The sequence below is a fragment of the Vanessa cardui genome, chromosome 11 (assembly GCF_905220365.1).
Source record: "Vanessa cardui chromosome 11, ilVanCard2.1, whole genome shotgun sequence".
NCBI lineage: Eukaryota > Metazoa > Arthropoda > Insecta > Lepidoptera > Nymphalidae > Vanessa > Vanessa cardui.
Window position 1 is genome coordinate 7,119,132 of NC_061133.1, and position 22,152 is coordinate 7,141,283.

General features: G+C 30.7%; 1 protein-coding gene across 1 annotated transcript; it reads right to left on the reverse strand.

Moving 5' to 3' along the window:
* Positions 1-315: 315 nt before the first annotated feature.
* On the reverse strand, positions 316-20,459 carry LOC124533536. The gene is made up of 4 exons (XM_047108887.1): positions 20,092-20,459; positions 2,384-2,542; positions 2,069-2,170; positions 316-1,447 (listed from the first exon to the last, which is right to left on the reverse strand). Exons 1-4 carry the CDS (start codon positions 20,245-20,247, stop codon positions 1,355-1,357), a joined length of 510 nt encoding a protein of 169 aa, XP_046964843.1. The 5' UTR covers positions 20,248-20,459; the 3' UTR covers positions 316-1,354.
* Between the last annotated feature and the right edge of the window lie 1,693 nt (positions 20,460-22,152).

The window sequence follows — 22,152 nt, forward strand, 5'->3', positions numbered from 1 at the left end:
GAAGGCGAACCAGTAACGATTACTTGAAAATTATAGAGATTGTTTCATACGAACTAATTAACATAAACCAAAAAAGAAAATAAATATAAATTTACTACAATAGTATTAAGTACATACCTAATACAAGATTATTTAATATGTTTTATAGTAGTATAAACATGTCGATGATTTTAGATTATGACCATTAGTCATATAATTTATTACTACTACCTCTATCTACAAAGATAGTGCTAGTAGTAATAAATTATATAATTATATTGTAACATGCATCGAGCCTTTGGGTAAATTGTTTCACAAATAAAACGAAAAAAAAAATATGTTAACACGTGTTTTATTAACTCATTACATATTAGTTAAATTAAGCTAGTGTGTAAATAATAACCCTCACATTCTAATATTAGGTACTTAGGTATGAAATCTTATATTTCATAACTTAACAACAATTGACACATATGTTTAATCAACATTATAGTACAGAATATAAAAATAATATTAGGGATACATGTAATACTATGGTATATTCTAATTTGCACCGTAAACAGATTATTTATATAATGCTGCTCTATTGAAACGACACGACTTGGGAACGAATTTATATCGAGAATTTGAAGATAATTATTTCACAACCTTCAATGCTAATTGTAAATATATCTGTTTTAATGTTCGTTGCTGACTGTAGCTGTACAAAAGTAGGTACCGTTTACAGTAATTATAAAATGAATATTTGTAGAGTTAAGTAAATAAAATAAAGATATCAATTTTCGAATCTGAAATAATATGTATATATGTAAATTATATTGTAAAATATGAATTTCTTAATTTTAGAGATTAAGTCACTCGATTTCATTCTATAAATGCGACTAGTTGTCAAGGGAATCATAACGATCGTATTGAATAATAAAAATGTGCAAAGTGCCCGTATATTGAAACGTCAGTGTAAACCGAATATAATTACTAAGTAATACCTACAAGTGATATTTGAGAAATCTTAGCGTATAATAAATGTAAATGAAATATTTGACCTCAAGCATATCCCATGTAATATGAATCAGAACCACAGTCACACTTTATCATAATTTATGGTTACTTTAGTATAGAAGTTCGTTCTCAAATTATCTATGGCCTTTTGATTTCGTAATAATTTATATTATATAAAAATAGCTAAGATTTTAAATTCAATACACGTAAATAATTTCATCAATAATTAATTAGATAAATACGATATATTTTTCTTTTATCAAAAATCGTCAAATAAAGTTTTTTAAACGACTGTACAATAGACTATAAAGATTTCTGTGAAATAAAATTAACAACAAGTATTGTTCTTCTGTTGCACCCGCGCAAGAGTTACTTTTCACGCAGCAGCGGCGGTTGCACTGCTTCTATGCTCTTGGTACAAGTAGTACGAACTGGCTCCATACGCCAGCATGTTGAATATACCAAATACCTGAAAATTATGAATTAGTAACAATTAATTAATATACAAAAAAATGTTTAGAGTATTTAATATATAAATAACTATTTCTAAAAATTCGTAAAATAAAAATATTACATTAATGATTACTACTATTTTTTTTAAAATAAATAACATTAATTGATGTAATTCTCATTTAACATTGATGAAGATAAAAAGAAAATACAAATGTTTTAGAATGTTACTATCTTTCCTGTTGAACTTATTCTAGAAATAAATATCTACTTTTTGTATGGTTTTTATTTTAATTATTATAAAACATCAACATGATATAAAGTTTATTGAAAATAACGTTCAATCATAAATATATATATAGATTTAGACCGGCCGACGGCGTATTTTTTATAGGTTCTTATTTTATAAATTAACCCAATTAACTATCAGTGTCAAACACCGTTCTCATTATTTTAGTAACTAAAATAAAAATCCGACCATTCCCCGGTCTTAAAACTGGTTACGAAGATATGACGACTGGATGTCTTATATCTCACACCTCTCTTCTACTCATCAATTCCCCTATTTTACGACTAAAAGAGTTACTGTCGTGTACCCTTTTATGATTAATAATTATTTAAAAATCAATATCCGACTTACAGCAGCGGCTACGTTGCGTCCATAGTTGCCGTAGACTGATGTAAACATAACTATGAAGGCTATGAGGTAGAATAAAGTCTCCAGACTTGTGCTGATGAGTTCCTAGAAAGTAAATGAATCTAATTAACTAATGTTTTTAAATATATTATTTTGTATTAAATTAATAAATTATATTTAATTTATAAAGTCTGTGTTCTAAAGTAGACATTATTTGTTACACAAGTACTCAGATTTCATTTGAAGGAGAATTTATTTTTATATTTAAAATGGAGTATAAATGCAGATCTTTATTGACCAATATTTTAAGACACTTACTGATAGTACCCAATTGATGGGTATCTTAAGGGCCTCTCGAATGCTGAGCAGATAGACGAAGCTCCACATGAGGGTAGTGATGAAAGCGGTGACAGCCACGAAAACATACCACGCTGACGCCCACGGAGTGCCCAACGACATACACAAAATACCTAACACCTGAAACGAAAGAGATGGAAGATATTAAAAACAAATCGATTTCAACCGTAAATTTTTAATGACTAATCAACTACTTGAGCGCAGGGCCGTATTTAGGGGAGGGCAACCGGGGCAACTGCCCTGGGGCCTCCACATGAGAGGGGCCACAGTTTTCAGCAAGTTACCAAATACTGAGATATAGTCACATTATAATAATGTTACTATTTAATATTTTAAAATTTACCGATACAAATACAAAACAAATCATAGCTTAGGTGCTGAATGAATTAAAAAAAAAAACTAATTAATTCATAATAAGATAATTATTAGGGTGTTCACACTTCTGTTTGTCTAGGGCCCTCACTGCTTTGTGGCCCCGGGGCCTCCAGAGCTTTAAATCCGACTCTGCTTGAGTGTGAATAATTAAACGATGAATACCGTTTGAATGTTTTTTGAGCTGATTGAAATATAGTGAAACAGTTAAATTATTTCATAAAGATGTCCGTGTTTCAATTCCCAACAGAGTGAACTTGTAATTATTTTTTTAATTCATTTGTTGGACCTGACATCATGGCTGTCTAGACAAAGTCGTTATTGATTATATCGTTCTACTTAAACAAGGATTAAATTTTATATACTATTTTAATTACTCAGAAAGACATAACTAATAAATATATGTGTTACGGGACTCAATTGCCACCTAATTAAACGTGTCACGCACTTCGTCACGTTTAATTAAATAAATTGCAATATCTTCTACGAATTTTGCATTAATTGCGTTTGATATCAACTTATTTTGTATTAATAAGCAACTTAAAACAAACTAGTTTACTCAGTAATAAATGCTTGGTTCAAAACACGTCACGCAGGTACTACCTATTGTTGTTTGCTTGAGTTGCAAATAGAGTTCGCAAATAACAAATTATAACAATCGTCTACGAAACAACTACCTACCTCTATTTTATTATCTCGCTTATTACAATTATTGCTTTTAATCATGTGTTCCATAATTTATTCTGTTCCATCCTAGACCTCTAACCTTAGAATTGCGATATATTATATTCGATATAATTATATATACAACTCATTTACCTCTCATATTTTCAATAAATAAATAATTATATTTCTTTATCATAAAAACAGAGTCGGTAACTTTCAAGCCGTTCATTTATTTCTTATTTATACTTAACACTTTAAAGTATTATAAGTTCTCGATAAATACTTCTTGTAAAAGAAACAATAAAAATTATTCTTTGAAAACATAACATGGTCTAGTTATTGCAGTACATTTTCTATAATAGGTGTTTAACAGAAATAACTAGCGGTAATATGTTAGTACCACTAGGGCAACGGTGTCCGTTAAAGCCTCCTCCCGCCTCGCACATAAACCGGTTTCATACAAACCGTACCCGCGCCCGCTCCACCGCGCCGCCGACGCCGGTACGATGTAGTTGTCGCAATACTCATAAACAGGTGTTGTTTGAAGAAATTCCTAACAATCGATACTAAAATATCACCCAAATCAATACAAGGCAAACAAAGATTTGAATTTACATCTATCTTATCTAGATTTGCAATGAGCATAAGTAATTTTATGAGAAAAGGTAATTTTAATAGTAATCCGATTAAACTCATAGATTTATAATTAGCTCAACGGGTACGTGTCAAATTAAATCACTTAAAGCAAATAACGATATACATAGAAAAATAGCATAAATCAATCAGTCATATACCGATGCCAAGCAATTTATCCGAAGTTAACATGAGTACATCTCAGCGTGCGCCCTTCACCTCGTGTTCATTCAAACATATTTTAAAATTTAAATGATATAAGTCTATATTATAATTAAGCTTATAATTATTAAATATGTACAAAGCTTTATTATATTGCTGCGATGTGTTGATATGTTGATGTATTTTTTATTTATACTGTTTTGTTTTTGATTAGGTGTACGGCTGTACTTAATATAAAATTGTAAATATAGCCGTGAGTCGAAACTTTCAATGATGCTAAAATTAAATGGGAACAAAAATCGATGTCACGTGTGGCTGGTGAAAGTGGCGTGCCTATGCCGCCATGCATACGTATGGGCCACGACCGCCATTCGACTTCTATCAATGGGACCACTGAGCATCAACGCTTTTACACGACCAAGTTTCGCTCTAAATAACAAAACGTGGCCGGATTTCCGAACCCAGTAGTTGAACTAAAAGACACACAATACGATAACTTATTCGAATATATATTTGCATCTGTCGTGAATTAACTAAACCAAACTGAATTGTTCTTTTATCTTTTGAAATTCGTTTTTAAGAAATTTTTATATATAAAAAATTGTTTTAATTTGTTTTAAGGGATAAAAGAACATCTCAAGAGAACTCTATCAAATAACTTATAAACTTTACGTATGTACGATTTTCACAGATTTTTAATGAACTATTTTTTATTGTTAAATTAATGTATATGATATAATTAAATCATTCATTTGTATTTTTGTCACACATTTTTGTAACTTATCTACATTTTGTAGGTTTTTCTAGTGAGAGTTGTTCTAGACATGTGACGGGCGACATTTCATTTAAATTTCTTTCACACATGTGTTGAATTTTAAATCCTAATGTTAAATCGAGTCTAAGATATTTAAAGATTTCGAGCTATCTTCAGAAATAGATCCGCTTAAAATGTATAAAAAAATAATACTAAGCAGAATGATTTAAAATTACAATATGTAACAAAATATATGATAAACGAATATAATAAAATATATGTAACGGAGAAACATATATTAGGAATGTTATAAAATAAAAAATTGACCCCGATATAAACAGAATTAGAAATGGCCGCCTATCGGGAGAACTAAATAGCCAAGAGCTAAGAAATGATCCTCACATATTAAAATATAGTATAATGAAATGGGGGATGTGAAAGTTACAGAAACTTTTACAATAATCATACAAAATGTAATACTGCATCAGCATTCGAAAATTTGCCGCCATAAGCTATAAAACCGTTTTTTCACTCAGTTGAGCATACAGAACCCGAGCTAATGTAGGAGAACCGAGCTATGTAGGATTCTTCCCCACTAAGATCTCTCCAATAGCCATGATCATCCAGGATTGGAAAGGCTATAAAATTGTTTTAATATAATGCTGTACAACTGTACAACTTCCAAATTAAATAATTTATTTTAAATCCGCTATCCGCCCTATTTTCTCCCTTTTTGAAAATGGACAAAGTTTTAATTACTCTTTGCTGTTATTGAGGCAAGTTATTACAAATTAAAATAATAAAAATGATTGATATTAAAGTTAGAATATGAAATCAGGGTCTTGAATTGAAAGTTTGATAACAAGGCCAAATCGAATATAGATTTCTAACACATATTATTTATTACAAAAATATTACTCTTACATTTAAAAACATATTCGATTTCAAATAATAATCAATACTGTTCGGTAAATAATTATACAATACGTATCTAAGATGAAAATCATTATTCTATTTAAATTTACAAACTATTTTGCTCTTTTGGATGGATATTAATATATACTTGAAATATTTAGAGGTGTCTTTGATTGCCTAAACAATATACGATACAAAGTATTCGCTAAACGACGCAACCTTCAGGCAAACTACATAAGCATACATTGGAACGCTACTAATATACCAGTTATCTGCTTGAAGCATAAATACTTGGTCTATCTATCAGTTCGTAAGTTTAACTAATCGTATGACAAATATACAATAATAATAATTATTTATTTTGCAAGTACAAATCTTAATAACCATTAAACGACTTAAACCGTATGAAATAATACTAAAATCCATATTGACCAATAATTAATTTATAGAAACAATCTGTTTTCTTTGGACGTTTCTAAATTTTAATCAAAAGGCGAGTAATTATAATGACCGACATTAAACAAACAGGATATCTTGTTATTATGAATAGAAGTTTATTTCAAATATATTTCTATTATTAGTATAAAAAGCTACGATACGAGATGACAAAACCACAATAAGGCCAGTGACACGTAGTGAAAGAAATGTCAATCACACATTTCCTTGTCAGATTTAAATAAGTCGTTGCACTAACATCGCAACAAATGTCACTATCACAGTATAGTACGACACAAATTAGATTTAGCATCGGAAAATGCAATGGAATGGTAATAAGACCGATTACTGCCGATGTACTCAACCAATAGAAATAGCTCCCTATCGCGCCATTCGACGCTATTATTCGCTATAGATTCACGCGTCAGAGAAAGCAAGTACATGTAAATCGATGCGTCAAATTGACGAATATATTAGGTCATATGATATTAAAAGTTATTACGTTTGTGCAAAGGTCATATTCGCATGAGAAATAAATATTGATAATTTGGGATAGCGTACTCAATTCGGATGTGATCGGTTTTACGAATTTTGCCGATGCTACATCTAAGTTGTGTCGTACTATATATGTCTATTTAAAAACTAAGTGATATAAGAAAATGCTTGATTATAACAAAATATGTTTATTTAGATTTTTTGATTAGATTAGTTTATTTAGATATAGAATAAACCAAACAAGTTGTCTTTGAGTTATCTATCTTCATTTCGTTTGGTAGGCTTCGTAGTCGTTCACGTAAATGAAATTAACAAACATGTTCTAATAAATCAGGTAACAATGAAGTATATGAGAATGGGAGAAATCACAGCATAATATTCTGTAATTTATCCAAGACTTTTTGACTTTGATTGTGTAAAACACGTAACTTTTTTATAGTAGCTGAAACATTACGTCGAAGTTAATGCTCTAGATAGCATTGCTTCATAATTAATTCGAGTAATAAATTGTCAAAATTTCATTTATGCAATAAAGTTACTTAGATATTTCCGAAGAATACATCTATCTTCAATGACACACACATTCAAGAAAATGAGACCTATAATTGATCCTTGTGGAAAGTTGACAATGACACTCTTCTTTTTTATATTGATAAACGATGTATTTATTTTTATGTTGAATGTATTTCTGATATTTTCTTATTTACTATTAATCTAGCATAAATCCTCAGCTCTGCAGAATACGTATAGAATTTTTTTTAAGTAATAATAGCTAGCGGCATATCATTTTAGAGTAACGCTATTAAAACTTTGTCTTTTTGTATACTATACAAAAAAGAGCTACCGATCTATTTATATTCTTCGAGCTCGAGACTCCCTTGGAGATGTTCTTAATTAAATAAAAATACTTACAGTGGCGTCACAGCATGTTTGCAGTAATGTTATGTGTATTCACAATAACACCGATCTACCACACAACGGGTAACCCTACTTGGGGTAAACTTAAAGCAAGTTTTTGATGAAGTTTTAGACTCCAAGTGAATCCAGGGACGAGTTATTCCATTCTAAAATAAGTCCACAGACATTTTTAAATGTACCTTTAAAACATTATTTGGTAAGGCTCGCTACACATTATAAGAATATAAAGATAATAAAAATATGCGATGTCATTATTCGTTGATTTCCTCATTCCCTTAAGATACAAAGTCATCGTATAATATACTATTCAATTAAAAGGATATATGTACTGAGTTTCACAAAACTATGTTAAATTAATTTATGTTATATATAAAAATAATAATGTATGTTAAAAATGCTCATTTTATCAAACAAACGGCCAATGTTCCAACCGCGTTAATTATTTGGTTTATACTATTTCATAAGCATAATGATAATAAATGGTTTCTGAATGAGATGGTACTGGACCATCTCATTCAGAAAGCAAGATGTTTTGTAATTATTACTTCAATATAAGAAATATATTTATTATTTCTAAGCAAAGTCTTGATTTAGTTTTAACATATAAATTATTCCGCTTTATAATATTAATAATAATGTATATTATGTATTAATAATTAAACTTAATATTTTCTTTGATGATAAGAGCGGTGTGTGAATGTTTTTTTATTACAATGCAATTATTAGAAACGACGCGAACGTTACGAACGCGTTAAGTGAAAATGTGTGAGGTAACATTGGGGTCAGTGGGTACGTTTACCGACGCACCCGAAAAAACGTCGATTGTTCAACAACCATATTTCCGTCCGTAGCTTGTCCGATAAAAAGATAACCATGCGTCGGTGAACTACAGCTTATTACACTGATGATTGAAATATTAAATCAAAAACCTTTGTTTATAGATATTAAACATAATTAAATTGGTAATATAATTACTATTATTTTTTTGGGAAAGTTATATGTATGTTTAATTGTATATTATTGGTATCGTATTTAACTTATCGGTCAAAAGATAAAATCATAAAGATAAACATTTGTATCGTACATAAAATAGCAAATAATCGCCATATTTCAGACAATTCCGAAACATACTTTTAGTCGGTAATAGATACAGAAACGGTTACTGCGTTGCGTTGGTAAATAGGGATTTCATGTCAACGACCGCAACGCGCCATCACTATGCACTTCCCGTTACCACACACCTTACTTCTTCCGCAGTCGCTCCCCATTCAGTATGCACCAACTCTAGGAAAGTAGAACTAGTTACCTCAAACGCTAACTGAATCGGCGTGAAGAAATAACCGAATCATTATATCCATATATATAATCGAGAATTGGAGCTAAACTGGCAATTTATGACTGTTTGAGGCGCACGCATGCGGGAATGACGCAATACAATCTCGAAAATGCATTATTTAATGTGAACACCACTCTTGTTATGTTAGGCCAAAAACGAACACTACTCCGCCCACTGCGCATACGAGACCCGCCTACATTCTTATTTCCTTTGTATTCATTTGTTTTTAATTATTAGTAATTTTGTAAAAGATAGCTTCGTCGCGATAAGTATACGTCGCTTACTTTCCGTTATCGTCACAATAGATAAAAATATAGAGTTATGTGCCTTATGATTCATTATATTACCCGTAATTTCTTAACAAAGTCGCTTAAAGTCTTATAATTTGTTGTCATAAAAGAAAATGAGCTACAATAGCTACCTTTTTACAATCAGAGTATACAAGTATACGAAACAATTACGCTAATCTGCCTTTTCTTACGTTGTGATTTATATGTGTTGGATATTTAATGTATAAAATAATATACAAAATACAAATAGAAAACTTTAAAAATATATCTTGTTATAAACACTTCGATTTGTGAATAACTTCTTATTAAATCATTTTTAACGATTGTATTGTCGAAACGAATACTAAAATAATTGGTATCTTTATACAAAAACATCTATTTAAAAGTACAGGGTGTGTAATGTTTTCGTTTGTAACGTAAATGTTGACTAACTCGCTCTAGATTGAAATAAGTATCGCGTGTGTTGAACACATTGTTATAAAAAATATTTTTAGTTTCTTTACGTTATTGAAATGAAATATAGCTAAAGCATAAATATAAAGGTTATTTAGAACACGGTTGAATGTTAAACTTGTTTGTACCGGACTGCTTGCTGTTTTATAGATTCTTCAGCGATGATTTCACTACTCACAGCTAATGCTCAAAAATCAGGTGATACGAAGACAGATGTCAAAAATTAATTGAGTCACTTTTATCATCTATACAAATAGATAATCGTTATCTATAATTTCCAAAAAAATAATGAGTCAACCAGGGACTTAAATATCGATAAAAACACAGTAACGTTTTCTCTGCAAGTGCAAGATAACGTTATGTTTGAGAGAAACGATACATAAAAACGATATTTTGCTATGCTTTGTATGTGTATAACGTTTAAATTACGTTACGATACCTTTCTAAATTAAACGTTTCTAAAATATCGTTATAAAAAATAATAACGTTATTATTTATTGTTCTTTGCCATCTCTTTTACTCAATGCTGTTTACTCTCTTTTTCGTATTTTTTATCGAGCGTCGTATCTAAAGCAATAGCGTACGTTTTGTGATCGTCAGCGCAGCTATTTAACTGAGACAAGATTTGACTTAAGGAACTAGTGACCAGCTCTGAGTTTGTTTAAAATAATTTATAAATCTTTTGTATTTTTTCTAAATTATAATAAAATCTTTAGCTATATGCGTTACGTAGTTAACAACCGTTTTCGATATCCTATATGTCTATTTTTTTTTACTACAGATAGAAGTTTTTCGTAAATAAATATTTTGTTAGGGGCTAATTTCAAACACCTATCGTTAATAAATGGATCCGCAGATTGATATAATATTGGAACCAGTTAACTAAGCCAACTTGATAACTTTCCTTATTAAAAAATCGCTCGCGATTACTTATTAACGTTAATTAGTTCCGCGCGATCCTAATGTTATATAACGTATTGATACCATTTTAATATTTCTTTTGCAAACAATTTTTCAAATATCTGATTTAAATATAGATACCATAGCAATACAAATATTTAATACTGAATTGAAAGAAAGAAGACGAACACTAGTTATTATAATCGAACTAATCAGAAAGCATGAAAAAGAAAAAAAAATGTACTTGTATGTTATTCTAAACTAAGTAATAAAAAAAAAAACTTTTTACCGAACAAAATAATAGTTGCAGTAAGAAGTAGCATATTTTAACGTCAAAGGTCCAATTGGTTTTATAGAGCTTTTATTCTATTTAATTATATAATTTCTATAAACTTACATGGTTCTGCAGGATGAGAATTAACTGAAATATCTATGTCTTTTGAAATTTAGGAATGAAGCGAAGTATTTCTCCTGATAGAATGGACCCGGAAGCAAATAATCGCCCAATATCCCCATCGTTGTTACGGCCTACGAGATCCAATACAGATGAGAAAAATAAGAATAAAACACGTTTCAGCGTCCAAATATTTAAGCCTGAATGTTGTACTACGCACATATGTGACGATAGAAGAAATGAATACTTTGTCCAATGGAGAATGTTCACTAATTTTGATTATTAGCGCTCTATATTGTCTGTCAAAATAAAAAATAACATTGAAAGAATTAATTCGATACGTCAATTAGTTTCCGAGTTATAAGTAAAACAAGTTGTTACGCACGACGCGGGCCGGTGACGGTGTGACGTCATTGTACAACACGCTCAGTCTGGCTCACTCGGTCCGCCCGCGACTGCGCGCCCGCGCCGTCGATATTATACCCAAATACTTTTAAAAATGTCCAGTCCAAATACTAGGAAATCATGTGTTTAGATTAAATGTAAAAATACAACTACCAATTCGCCGGAAAAGTTGTATTTTGTAGTTCCAAAAGATGTTAAAACGCGAAAAAAATTGATAAAAGCTATGCTTTTATCAATTTTTTGTAAGCGATTAGATCGATTACAATAGCGTATTCATAGTACATATACTTGTATCTCGTCGCAGAGCTCGATACCATCGAACATGAATTTCTCATCTATATCATGTACTACCTGAGGAGAGGAATAATCAAAGGATACGGTCGACAAAGTAGACGAGGCGATGGATGTAATTTATTCCTTTCTGAAAGAAAACTCCAACTAATGTCAATTTTCTATTAGCGAGTTAATGAAAAAGACGAAAAACGTGTCACAAAAATTATTACGAATTTGTATGTCGGAAGATACTGTATCATTTTCATTACAGTAATTTTTCGATATCTTTCACAAGAATAAAAGAAACTTTGCCGTTTCGTAAATTCAAATCGTTTATAAAAAATACTTTGGTAAAAAAGGCATATTATTCGATACAAGATTTTGTAGATTATAAAAAAGCTTGGAATTAATACCTGTTTCCAGGCAGGATACATTACATACATATATATATAATGGTATTTAACTAATATGACTGTATTTTTCAAATATTGAAAAACTGAGTAACTTCTGAGTTTCTTGCCGGTTCTTCTCGGTAGAATCTACTTTCCGAACCAGTGGTAGCTTCAATTAATTGTTAAATGACGATTCAAAAGTGCTTGTAAAAGCCTACTTGAATATAAAGTTTATTTTGATTTTAATAGCGAAAAAAAAAAATTTTTCTGCCAAAATTCGTGTATTTTTTATCGAAATCTCGATAACGATGATCGATACATGAAAAATGTATAGGACCTTAATTGTAGATCGTACAAAAAGCAGAAAAAGTATTCCATAAAAAAAATCGTATCTCGATAGGGAACCGAGGAATGATAAAAAGTGATACTAAACGGTACGCTTCCCGCGCGGCGTGTTGTGAAATGACGTCACAACACTCGCGCGGCTTTAAGCGGGACTCGATATTTTTCGAAACTTTGAATGCCTATAAAACCAAAACTACTAGGTATTTTGAAGTAAAACAAAAACTAGTGTATTTGTATACATACAGGCTTTACTGAAAAAAAAATCAAGTGATTTGGCATACCTAGTAACATTCTACATTACTAACTGAAGAGCTCAAATATATTAATCCATGTATGAGAACAAGATGCTACATCAAAATACTAAATTTTTTAAATGAGTTGAAAAATTACCATACAAATAAAATAGAGTTAACGGACACAGAAATAATGTCAGCTATACATTGCAATCGATTAGAATCAATTAGAAGCAATACTTTATTTTATAAATTATTATATTATTATTTTCATTATTAACTGATCAACCAATGCTCGGCATTAAAATAAATAAAAGACGAAAGCTAGGCAGCTAATTTTTTTTTTATTATTTTTAACAGACACAATTTTAGTGGATTTTAAATAATTTATCAATAATTATAAAGAAAGTAGTTACCTAATGTAACGTAACATTCAGTTTTATTTCACTTACATGTTTTCAATAGCCAACTAAGAATGACTTAAAACAAAGTTGTTAAAAAAAATTGAAGAAAGATATTATTTTTTAATTTTAGTTATTTTACTTAGCAACTGTGAACACCGTGTAAACCAAATTCTGTCTTTTAAATTGAGTTATTCACTACAATGGATAAATATATAATAACATAGGGTGAATTAACATATATTAAATTATAAAGGACAATTTAATTAGAAAATTCAACACTAAAAACATAAGAAAGTGTCGTGAGTTTTATCTAAAAAAATATTATAATATAATGTTATAGTGTCAAATTGAACCAACAAATTATAGACTACGATAATATTAGCAATTAATTATAGTATTACGATATTATTAGATATATAGTAATACTTCGCAAACGGTTTATGTCTTTATTGTTAAGAAATGTCCATGCATTAAAACGTTGCCAGCTTGATTCACGAACCTAGCCTGAGCTATCTAATAGGCCAATGAGATCCTAGCTCGTAAGTCGCGCGTATTCGCGCACTTTTGGAAGATAATAAGTTTGGCAACGTCGCCTTTTTATCGTTATATTAACGTTATATTGCCTGTCATTATTTCGTTCTGTTATTTTTAAAACGATATAAAAAATATTGAAAACGATATGTATGCTCAGGTAACGATACCATTATAACGTTATTATATCGTTATGAATTATGTTATGAGTAACGTTTTAAGTCCCTGGAGTCAACATTATTATCCACGTCTTTTACAAATACACACAAATAAATAATAGTTATCTATAATTTCGATACGATACCTAACACTAGTTAAAGTTAAGAACTGTCTTAATACAAATGATTCACGTAAAATCTATTTTTATCACTAATACAATATCGAGGTGTTTTAAATTTTCAAGCTTAATGGTTCAATAGAGAAGACATCCTCCAACCTTTTCAAACAAACGCTGTAGTGTACTTACGAAATTCTTTGCCTATTAAAGTGGATAAGTGCTCTAATAAAGCAAATGATGTTAAGAGTTAAAAGGGCAAAGTTGACATGGTCGCTCGGACAGGTTCTCTAGATGAGTCCTTTAATGATTACTATACGAGTATAAGATTTTTGAAACCAAACAGTCTTTTTAAACAGAATCAAAACGATATCAAGAATCTAATTTTTAATTTTAAAATTGATAAATAGGTATACATTTCTGACGACGACTACCATGACCCGTTTTCTAACAAGATAATAAGAGTGCGTCTACCAAAAATAACATACCTACTGTTACTGTAGCAGCGAGTAAATATAAACGGTAGTAAAAGCTAATAAAAAGGCGTGACATAACGTTGGCATATACACCGATGAATCTTGTCCGCGGACCATTGTTATTTCTGTTTGGGAATCTGTGATCTGTGTAATTTCATTTGTATTTTTGTGCGCTTATTAAATGGAACGTGTCGATTCAATGAACTTATAGGTTCTAGAGGAACAGAGCCTATCTATTAAAATCAAAGTGCATTCTTAGTCTTAGACCAGTCGAGTCGTTGCCCTTTATATAGATCTTGAAGCTACATTATATTAAAAACAATCTATTTATATTACATTACACTCATCAATAAACGTTAACAACCTTTTTTCAGATAATTAATGATTAATTAATAATAAAAACTCGTCGTTGATTAGCATGAAACCTGTTTATAATGTGTTAATGATACGATTATGTATGGAATTTATATTGAAATAATAAGAAGGATTTTACACATAATCGAGAAATGACAAGAAACATTAGTATTTCGTTTCAAACTACAAATGAAAGGTAGAAGTCATTATTTATTTTTACGGTATAGGTTGGCGGACGAGCATATGGGCCACCTGATGGTAATTAGTCACCATCATAGACAATGATGCTGTAAGAAATATTAACTATTCCTTACAACGTCAATGTGCCACCAATCTTAGGAACTAAGATGTTATGGCTGGCTACACTACACTACACTGGCTCAATCATATCTCTATCTGGCTATCATATCTCTATCTATCTGGCTCAAATTATATATAATAAACTTAAATACCTACGTCTGATTACGACAACTAACGACACTTATGTTCTGAGAGACTATTACCGATATCGATTGTTAGAAATTCGATCACGTTGCAAACCGCAATGGAATTAAGTATTAAGGTCACCGGGTAATGTTTAAAAAAAAACACATACAAGTAACATGAGTGGTGCAGTTTGATACCTATTCTGTGTTTAAGGCATTTTAAACAATGTAATTTTTGCATGATGTGAATTGTGTCAAGACCATAGAACAACTTAAGGATGTCATCAATTTTTGGGTAAAATTTCACTTTCATTTAAAGTAACTTAAATAATACGTCCTCTTTGTTTAATCGTTACGTATATTCTCGTCTCTTTAACTCTTTCGCAAATACGCAACACAATAGGTGTACATACTGCGGTTTCTTGAGTTACAACACAGTTAAGTTTTGTAATTTCGTAAAACAATACTATCTCATATCCAACTTCATTCTGGATAAATACAACTCATAACGAAATACTTTTTTGAACGCAGACCAGATTTAGCATATTGATGTTCGTTTAGTTATCTACTTTTATTACGCCTTTCAATACGGTGTTAATTTGTAAACATGTATGTACATTTATGTATGTAGATATCAAATGAGTGAAATGATGAGAAAACAACAGGTTGTCACACCGGCTGCGCCGCAGACTTGGACGAGGCAACACCGGCTGTCGACGGACCTATGTGTAAACGCCAGAACTACTTTCATTTCGACATCAGCTTTCACCCAATGCCGCTCTCATATAAAAGCTACGACTGCAAAATTTCAATTCTACGATAGCCAATTAGAATTTTAAAAACTAATGACCATAATACAAAAAAAAGGAAACTTAAATATCTATAATTTATTAATTCTTGTCAGGAAAACGCAAGTACGGGACGGATTTGAGAGGTATACAATTAAAACTTGTATTTAAAGTTTTTACCTAAAGTGCTGCGTATGTAAAGATTTTATCAAAATATTCGTTATGCTTCAACTCACACAATCGTAGTCATTGCAAGCCATGAGAACATTTGATTTTAACCGCAAAAAAATAAAAGTATTAGTTTCAAGTTGAGGTAAAATACATACAAATATTATCAACAACAGCGCACCTCTATAAATAAATTACTTGTTTTGTTGTAAACATCACTATGTATACATATCGATAAGAATTTATTTTATTTGTAGAAAACTTTTGACAATCAAAGCATCATAAAATATGTATTTAAATAGGCTTTATATTTAAGTATTTAGCTTAAAGTCATTTTTATGTCATTTTCATCATCAATTGTCACTTATGATGTCTTTAGTTTAATTTCAACGTTACAGTGGCAGATGTAGTTCTTCAGATTAAATTGATAAAATTATTATCACTTCATATCATATCGAAGTCGTAAAATATTAACTATCCCACTTTATAGATGGTTGTTTTTATTTTACTTATTCAGTCTTAACCTTGACAAATGCTGTTAAGTTCCACGGTGAAAAAAGCGTCATAGAACATATTTTTTATTTATTTTAATCTCACTTTAAAGCGCAAATGTACGTGAAATGGCTTCATTTAATTTACATTAAATCCTTTTTCCTCGGTAAATTTTAAACGGAAAATCTTTAAAAACTTTTTTTGTACTAAACGAATAAAATAAAACTACAAATAGTTTATAGCTTAAATTTGCTACTATTACTGAATTTCTTTAATTCTCTAAGGCGTTAAATATATAGTACCGAACACGAAACTGATTTTAGGGCAATGCTCGCCTTAACTACCATCGACCGATAATAATGCTATTTGACTCTACGTACATGCGACAGCTCAAGGACTTCGCTTTAATACTACCTACCGATGTAATCAAAATTCTTGAACTCCAATGTTAGTCACCATTGTAACGTGCCCTTTTTTGTATCTTTGATTTTTACGTCACACGAATATTAAAATAATAAAACCAAACCTAAATTAATATGAATAAAAAAAAACCTCAAATATTCTATCATCGATTAAATTATATTATAATTACATCGATTTTGAACATTTCAGTGTATTTTTTTCATCTAAAAACCAAACTAAGAAATATTAAAATATATTGTGAACAATGACGTCTTGTTTTTTTTAATTGCAGGTCCTATGTGGGCGGGCATGCGAGTATGTGAATAAGGTAATGTCAGTGAGGTCAATGATTTCCGACAATTATGATGACATAAGGCTAATTAGAGAGTTAACTATGACCATAGGTCACTTAAATAATGCAACCAACCGACAGACTGACCGCCCAACATTTATGAGAAGGGCTACCTAGAGTACCTTATTCTTTGTCTTAAAAAATATTCAAATATTTTTCTTGATATTTTCCCTTATATTTAGTTTAGATTAGTTAGAATTTAATACTATAGTTAAACGGAGGCAAATTTTAATAATTTTACAATTAACAAAAATATTAATAATTTAATTTCTGTTCTCTTTTAGCTTTTAAATATGGCAAACGTAAAACTCTACTGTGTGTGTAAACTGTATTTCTTAAGCGATGAGTACAAACCCGGGACATACAAGATGCTTAATTTTAGTTTATAATTCATCTCCAGTCACTCATTCACCAGATTTATTCATCTACTCGCGTGGAAGGAGCGAGCTGAAGTAAACTCCAATCATTCTCCTATTTCTCCTCGAAGGGGAGAGGACACCTTTAACCAATAACTGACTGTTTTTTTCTGCCTTACGTCATAAATTTTGTACATAGAATAAAGGAAGATCATGCCGTCATTGTAACGTAATGACTGTATTCTATGTAAATGAGCATAAGTAAATTTAGTAATTACTAATATAATAACTAATGTAATGGAATGTTTCAGATGATGTAAGAAAGTCCATTACCAAATAACTATTAATAGCTGGTGCTTAATTTTTGTGCCCACATAATGCCCTATGTATGTGGAATAATCATTTTGGTGATTAACCTAAATACTAATGTAATAAACTAATTCCTATACATTCAATAAGCGTAAAATATTTTATGTATATTGTGTTATATGTACCTACTCGTACGTACACACTATAAAAACCCCCGAAGTAAAAACTTTCATAACTTTCTCAAATGATTTTTTTAACCTTATAATTATTATACAATTTTAAAATATTCATTAAGACATTTATTATTAAAAAGTTATGTTATACTTTGCTTATATATAATATCTGTGGTAATCATTTTTCCTTCCTTCTTTAGAGATTGTTGGATAGGTAGGCAACAAATGAACTTTACAATAATGATAACATTATTAATGTCTAGTAAAGTAAAAATTCAGATTGAAAAACGGCTTAACTGTTTACAAATACGATAATCTCACACTTGTTATCTTTAATAAATCCATTCAAGGTCAAGCTGAATTTTTATCATTTATGATTCAAAAGTTGACGTGACGACTTGTATGTTAAAACTAAATGTAGAGATGATTCAATATATAGGATACGTAGAATGAGCACAGATGCCTACGTAATAATTGCAAGGATACTGTAGTCACCGAATGATATCAGCACGGATTTTGTTGCGTAGGCGTTCGTTCCTAATTCGATATAAGAAATACAAGTTTTCTTATTACGAAAAATTTTACTTGAATGTATAATTTATATACGCATTTATCATATGACGAGACGATGCCTCTGTACATGTGTTTGTGTTGTGTAATATTGTTTTGTGCAGTACGTTTCAAGCTGACAAGTAAAATACAAGATACGTGACACGTCTGACATCAAAGTGATGAACATTGTGTTTTAATACATTTGTAGAGCGTTAAGTACCGCACCTTGTACCTGAGTAGTACAATAATATTTTATACGTCTTAGAAATCCCTTCTTGTCGGCATTCTTTGCTACGCTAAAATAAAAATGAATAAGTCTGTTTCAAGAACGTAACCTTACACAGGTACTTATTACTTATGTAAATGAGAAGTAATTTATTTTTTCGCAGGTCGATTTTTATTCAAAATGAGTTTTATAACATTGTATATCCTTAAATGTTTATTTTTAAGTGCTTATCTCAAAAACCATTGGACAAGTTTCAATGTACACACATAACGATTGAATATAATTTCGGATGTCATATTTTTGGAACTGTAATATTTCAAGTTTCGCAATCGTTTCCACTCAATATTTCATTTTATATCGAGTTTCTGCACCTCAATGTGACTATTTAATGCTTTACAGGTTCAGAGCCAGGCAATGAATAAATCCTTACAAATGTAACAGACACGAAATTGTCTCAAATCTCAATTAAATTATTTATATGATGTTACTTTACAGTTCCCTAGACGTATCTAAACACTCTGTAAGACTTATATATACATACCCACGCTAGTATAAAACAAAATAACAAAGATGTCGCCATCGTTAACATAAAGATTACCCTATAAGGTGTGTTATGCGTAGTACCAATTATGAAGTGGGTTCATTCTTGCACCTCCGCAATCTTTGAAATTTTGAATTACATTATTGTAAATGTTATCTCCATAGGAAAGTTTAGCTTCCTAAGCAAAAACACAGTGACCTTAATAAGTAACTAGAAGGAACCAATCACTCTATTAAGTAGAGTTCATTGCTTTTCGATGTCTTAATCCTAAACTTTCAGTAAATAATAAATATGTGTGATTAAGATCATAGAGACATAGTATTAGTCTTACAAGGTTTTTACAAGGACTACAGTTTTTGCAAGGAGGTGACACGATCACCCGTTTACCTACTCGATAATTCAAAGTAATTAGTTGCAGCAGGTGTATAATTAAAGTTAACTAAAACTTAAAGTTGAAATCTCTTCAAATACTCACCAGTTGAATAATTTTCAGTATACCGGGTGGTGTTTTGAAATAATTAACATTGATTTTAATCCAGTCAAGCGCACCGCCTTGCTGCTGTTGCGGTGGCGCCTGCTGCTGTGCTGGTTTGTTGTGATCAACAGTCACCACTGTCTCGGGAGCCATCATCCTCTAAGTTAATTCTTGTAGATCGATTGAAAAGTTAAGATTTGAAATCACTAGCACTGACACTTGAAACCTTAGCACACTAATACGCGTAAAACATTTTTGTCCGGCGGCAGCGAGCGTAGTACAGATCGTGCGGTGCGCAACTGAAGAATGACGGGGAACGAGAATGGGTGGCGACCGTCCTCGAGTCGCTCGTCGCGCTACAATGTGCGGCGTCGCGTCGTCAGCAGCTGCTGCCGGTACCATTCGCCCGGTAACGGAATGCTATATACAAACATATCGGCTATTTGTACATTTGTAGGCCAAATTATACGGAAAATATACATTTTTTATGCGACAGCCACTAGTTTATTCAAAACTAAAACATGTTATTCGAACTTGAATTGTAATTAAAAAGGAAATAACACTTAAGACAGAGTTATTATTATAAACGGTCCATGCTAAAATCCGAACTCCAAGGAATGCGAAGAAAATTGTATTTCATCTCGATACCAAGGCCGAGGTGTGCCCTATGTTACTTGCCTTCAAGCATTCAATTGTGCAATAAATTGTCCGAATAGCAATTCAAATTACATTACACGTACTATTAAATAACATTAAATATTTAAACAAAAGGACTAAAATACACATACTTAAAATCGAATGGTATTTTAATTATTGAGTTATTTTAACTAAATATTTGTTCGATCGATGGAAAATAAGTATTGATTAGTAATTTATGCCTCAAGTAGCAGATACCAAGGCAATGCACAATTTCATAGTTCATATTTATCCGTTAGGACTGAATTAAAAATTTTAAAACATAAAAAGCGCCTGATGTAATCTTGAGCAAAAGAAACAAATCTGGTTTCGAAGAAATGACTTAAATAAAATTAATATCCTAACCAAACTAAAATACTACTTTCTTACTATTTACAGACTTAATAATTAATATTACTTATAGCAAATGAGATAAGTTATATCATTTTACACTAGCCGAAGGAATATTGCTTCGAATTTGAATTTGCTTGGTAGTATTTAATTATTGATGATTCAAAAACGCTTTATTGTGAAGTTAACTTGAATAAAATTGATTTGATTTTAATGGTACAAAAACACACCCAATTTTCTTGAATATCAGAATGCTTTGGTGAACTGCGTTACCTATGGACCAAATTCCATATATTTAACTCCAAACATAAACCCTACTATGACCCTGCCACGCTCTTCTGCAAATTTACGACAATATTACTTGTAGAGAAACCTAAACATAATTCATTTTGATTCCATATCAACATCACACAAAAACTTATATCCCTAAGCTCTTTATTTATCTCAGCAGAAACGGTATTTACTCTTTACCATGTTTCTAACATGCTTTTATCGCATTTCTACGATTTTTTTTTTGTCTATGGATGGTATGACAGTAATTTTAAAACTTTATTGAGACAAGAAATATATAAATATTAGGTGGCAAAGGAAAAATCATAGTATGTTATTGGTATATTCTTTTCTTTCTAAAGGATGTGATTTTGCCATACGAATCGCTTTTGTATGAACTTCAGCATTGTGGTGAACATTTTTATCACTTATGTGTTAGTTATGTCTGGTTTTGTTTCTATATTTACAAAATTTTGACTGATTACTACTATAAAGTCCTCGGCAAGCCAAAAAGCTAGGTTACCAAATAATTACATGCCGAAGCATAATGTCAAATATAATATACTAGCGATCCGCCCTGCTTTGTACGCTTTGCTTTGCATGCAATTGCTGATACCAAATATACAAAAGTCTGTCGTTATGCACAACGTTCACAGTTTTTTTGCATTACAAAAAACGAATGTCCTGCATTGTAATTCTGTAATATTTTCGAAAATGTTCTTTTAAATTACATAATGTAAAGTGCCATATTGATCTAAATCAAAT

Coding starts and splice junctions, on each gene's coding strand:
- LOC124533536 (XM_047108887.1), bottom strand. CDS start 20,247: ATGATGGCTCCCGAGACAGTGGTGACTGTTGATCACAACAAACCAGCA. Junction 2,171..2,383: donor CCATCAATTGGGTACTATCA/GTAAGTGTCTTA, acceptor TTTACTTTCTAG/GAACTCATCAGCACAAGTCT. Junction 1,448..2,068: donor GACGCAACGTAGCCGCTGCT/GTAAGTCGGATA, acceptor CATAATTTTCAG/GTATTTGGTATATTCAACAT.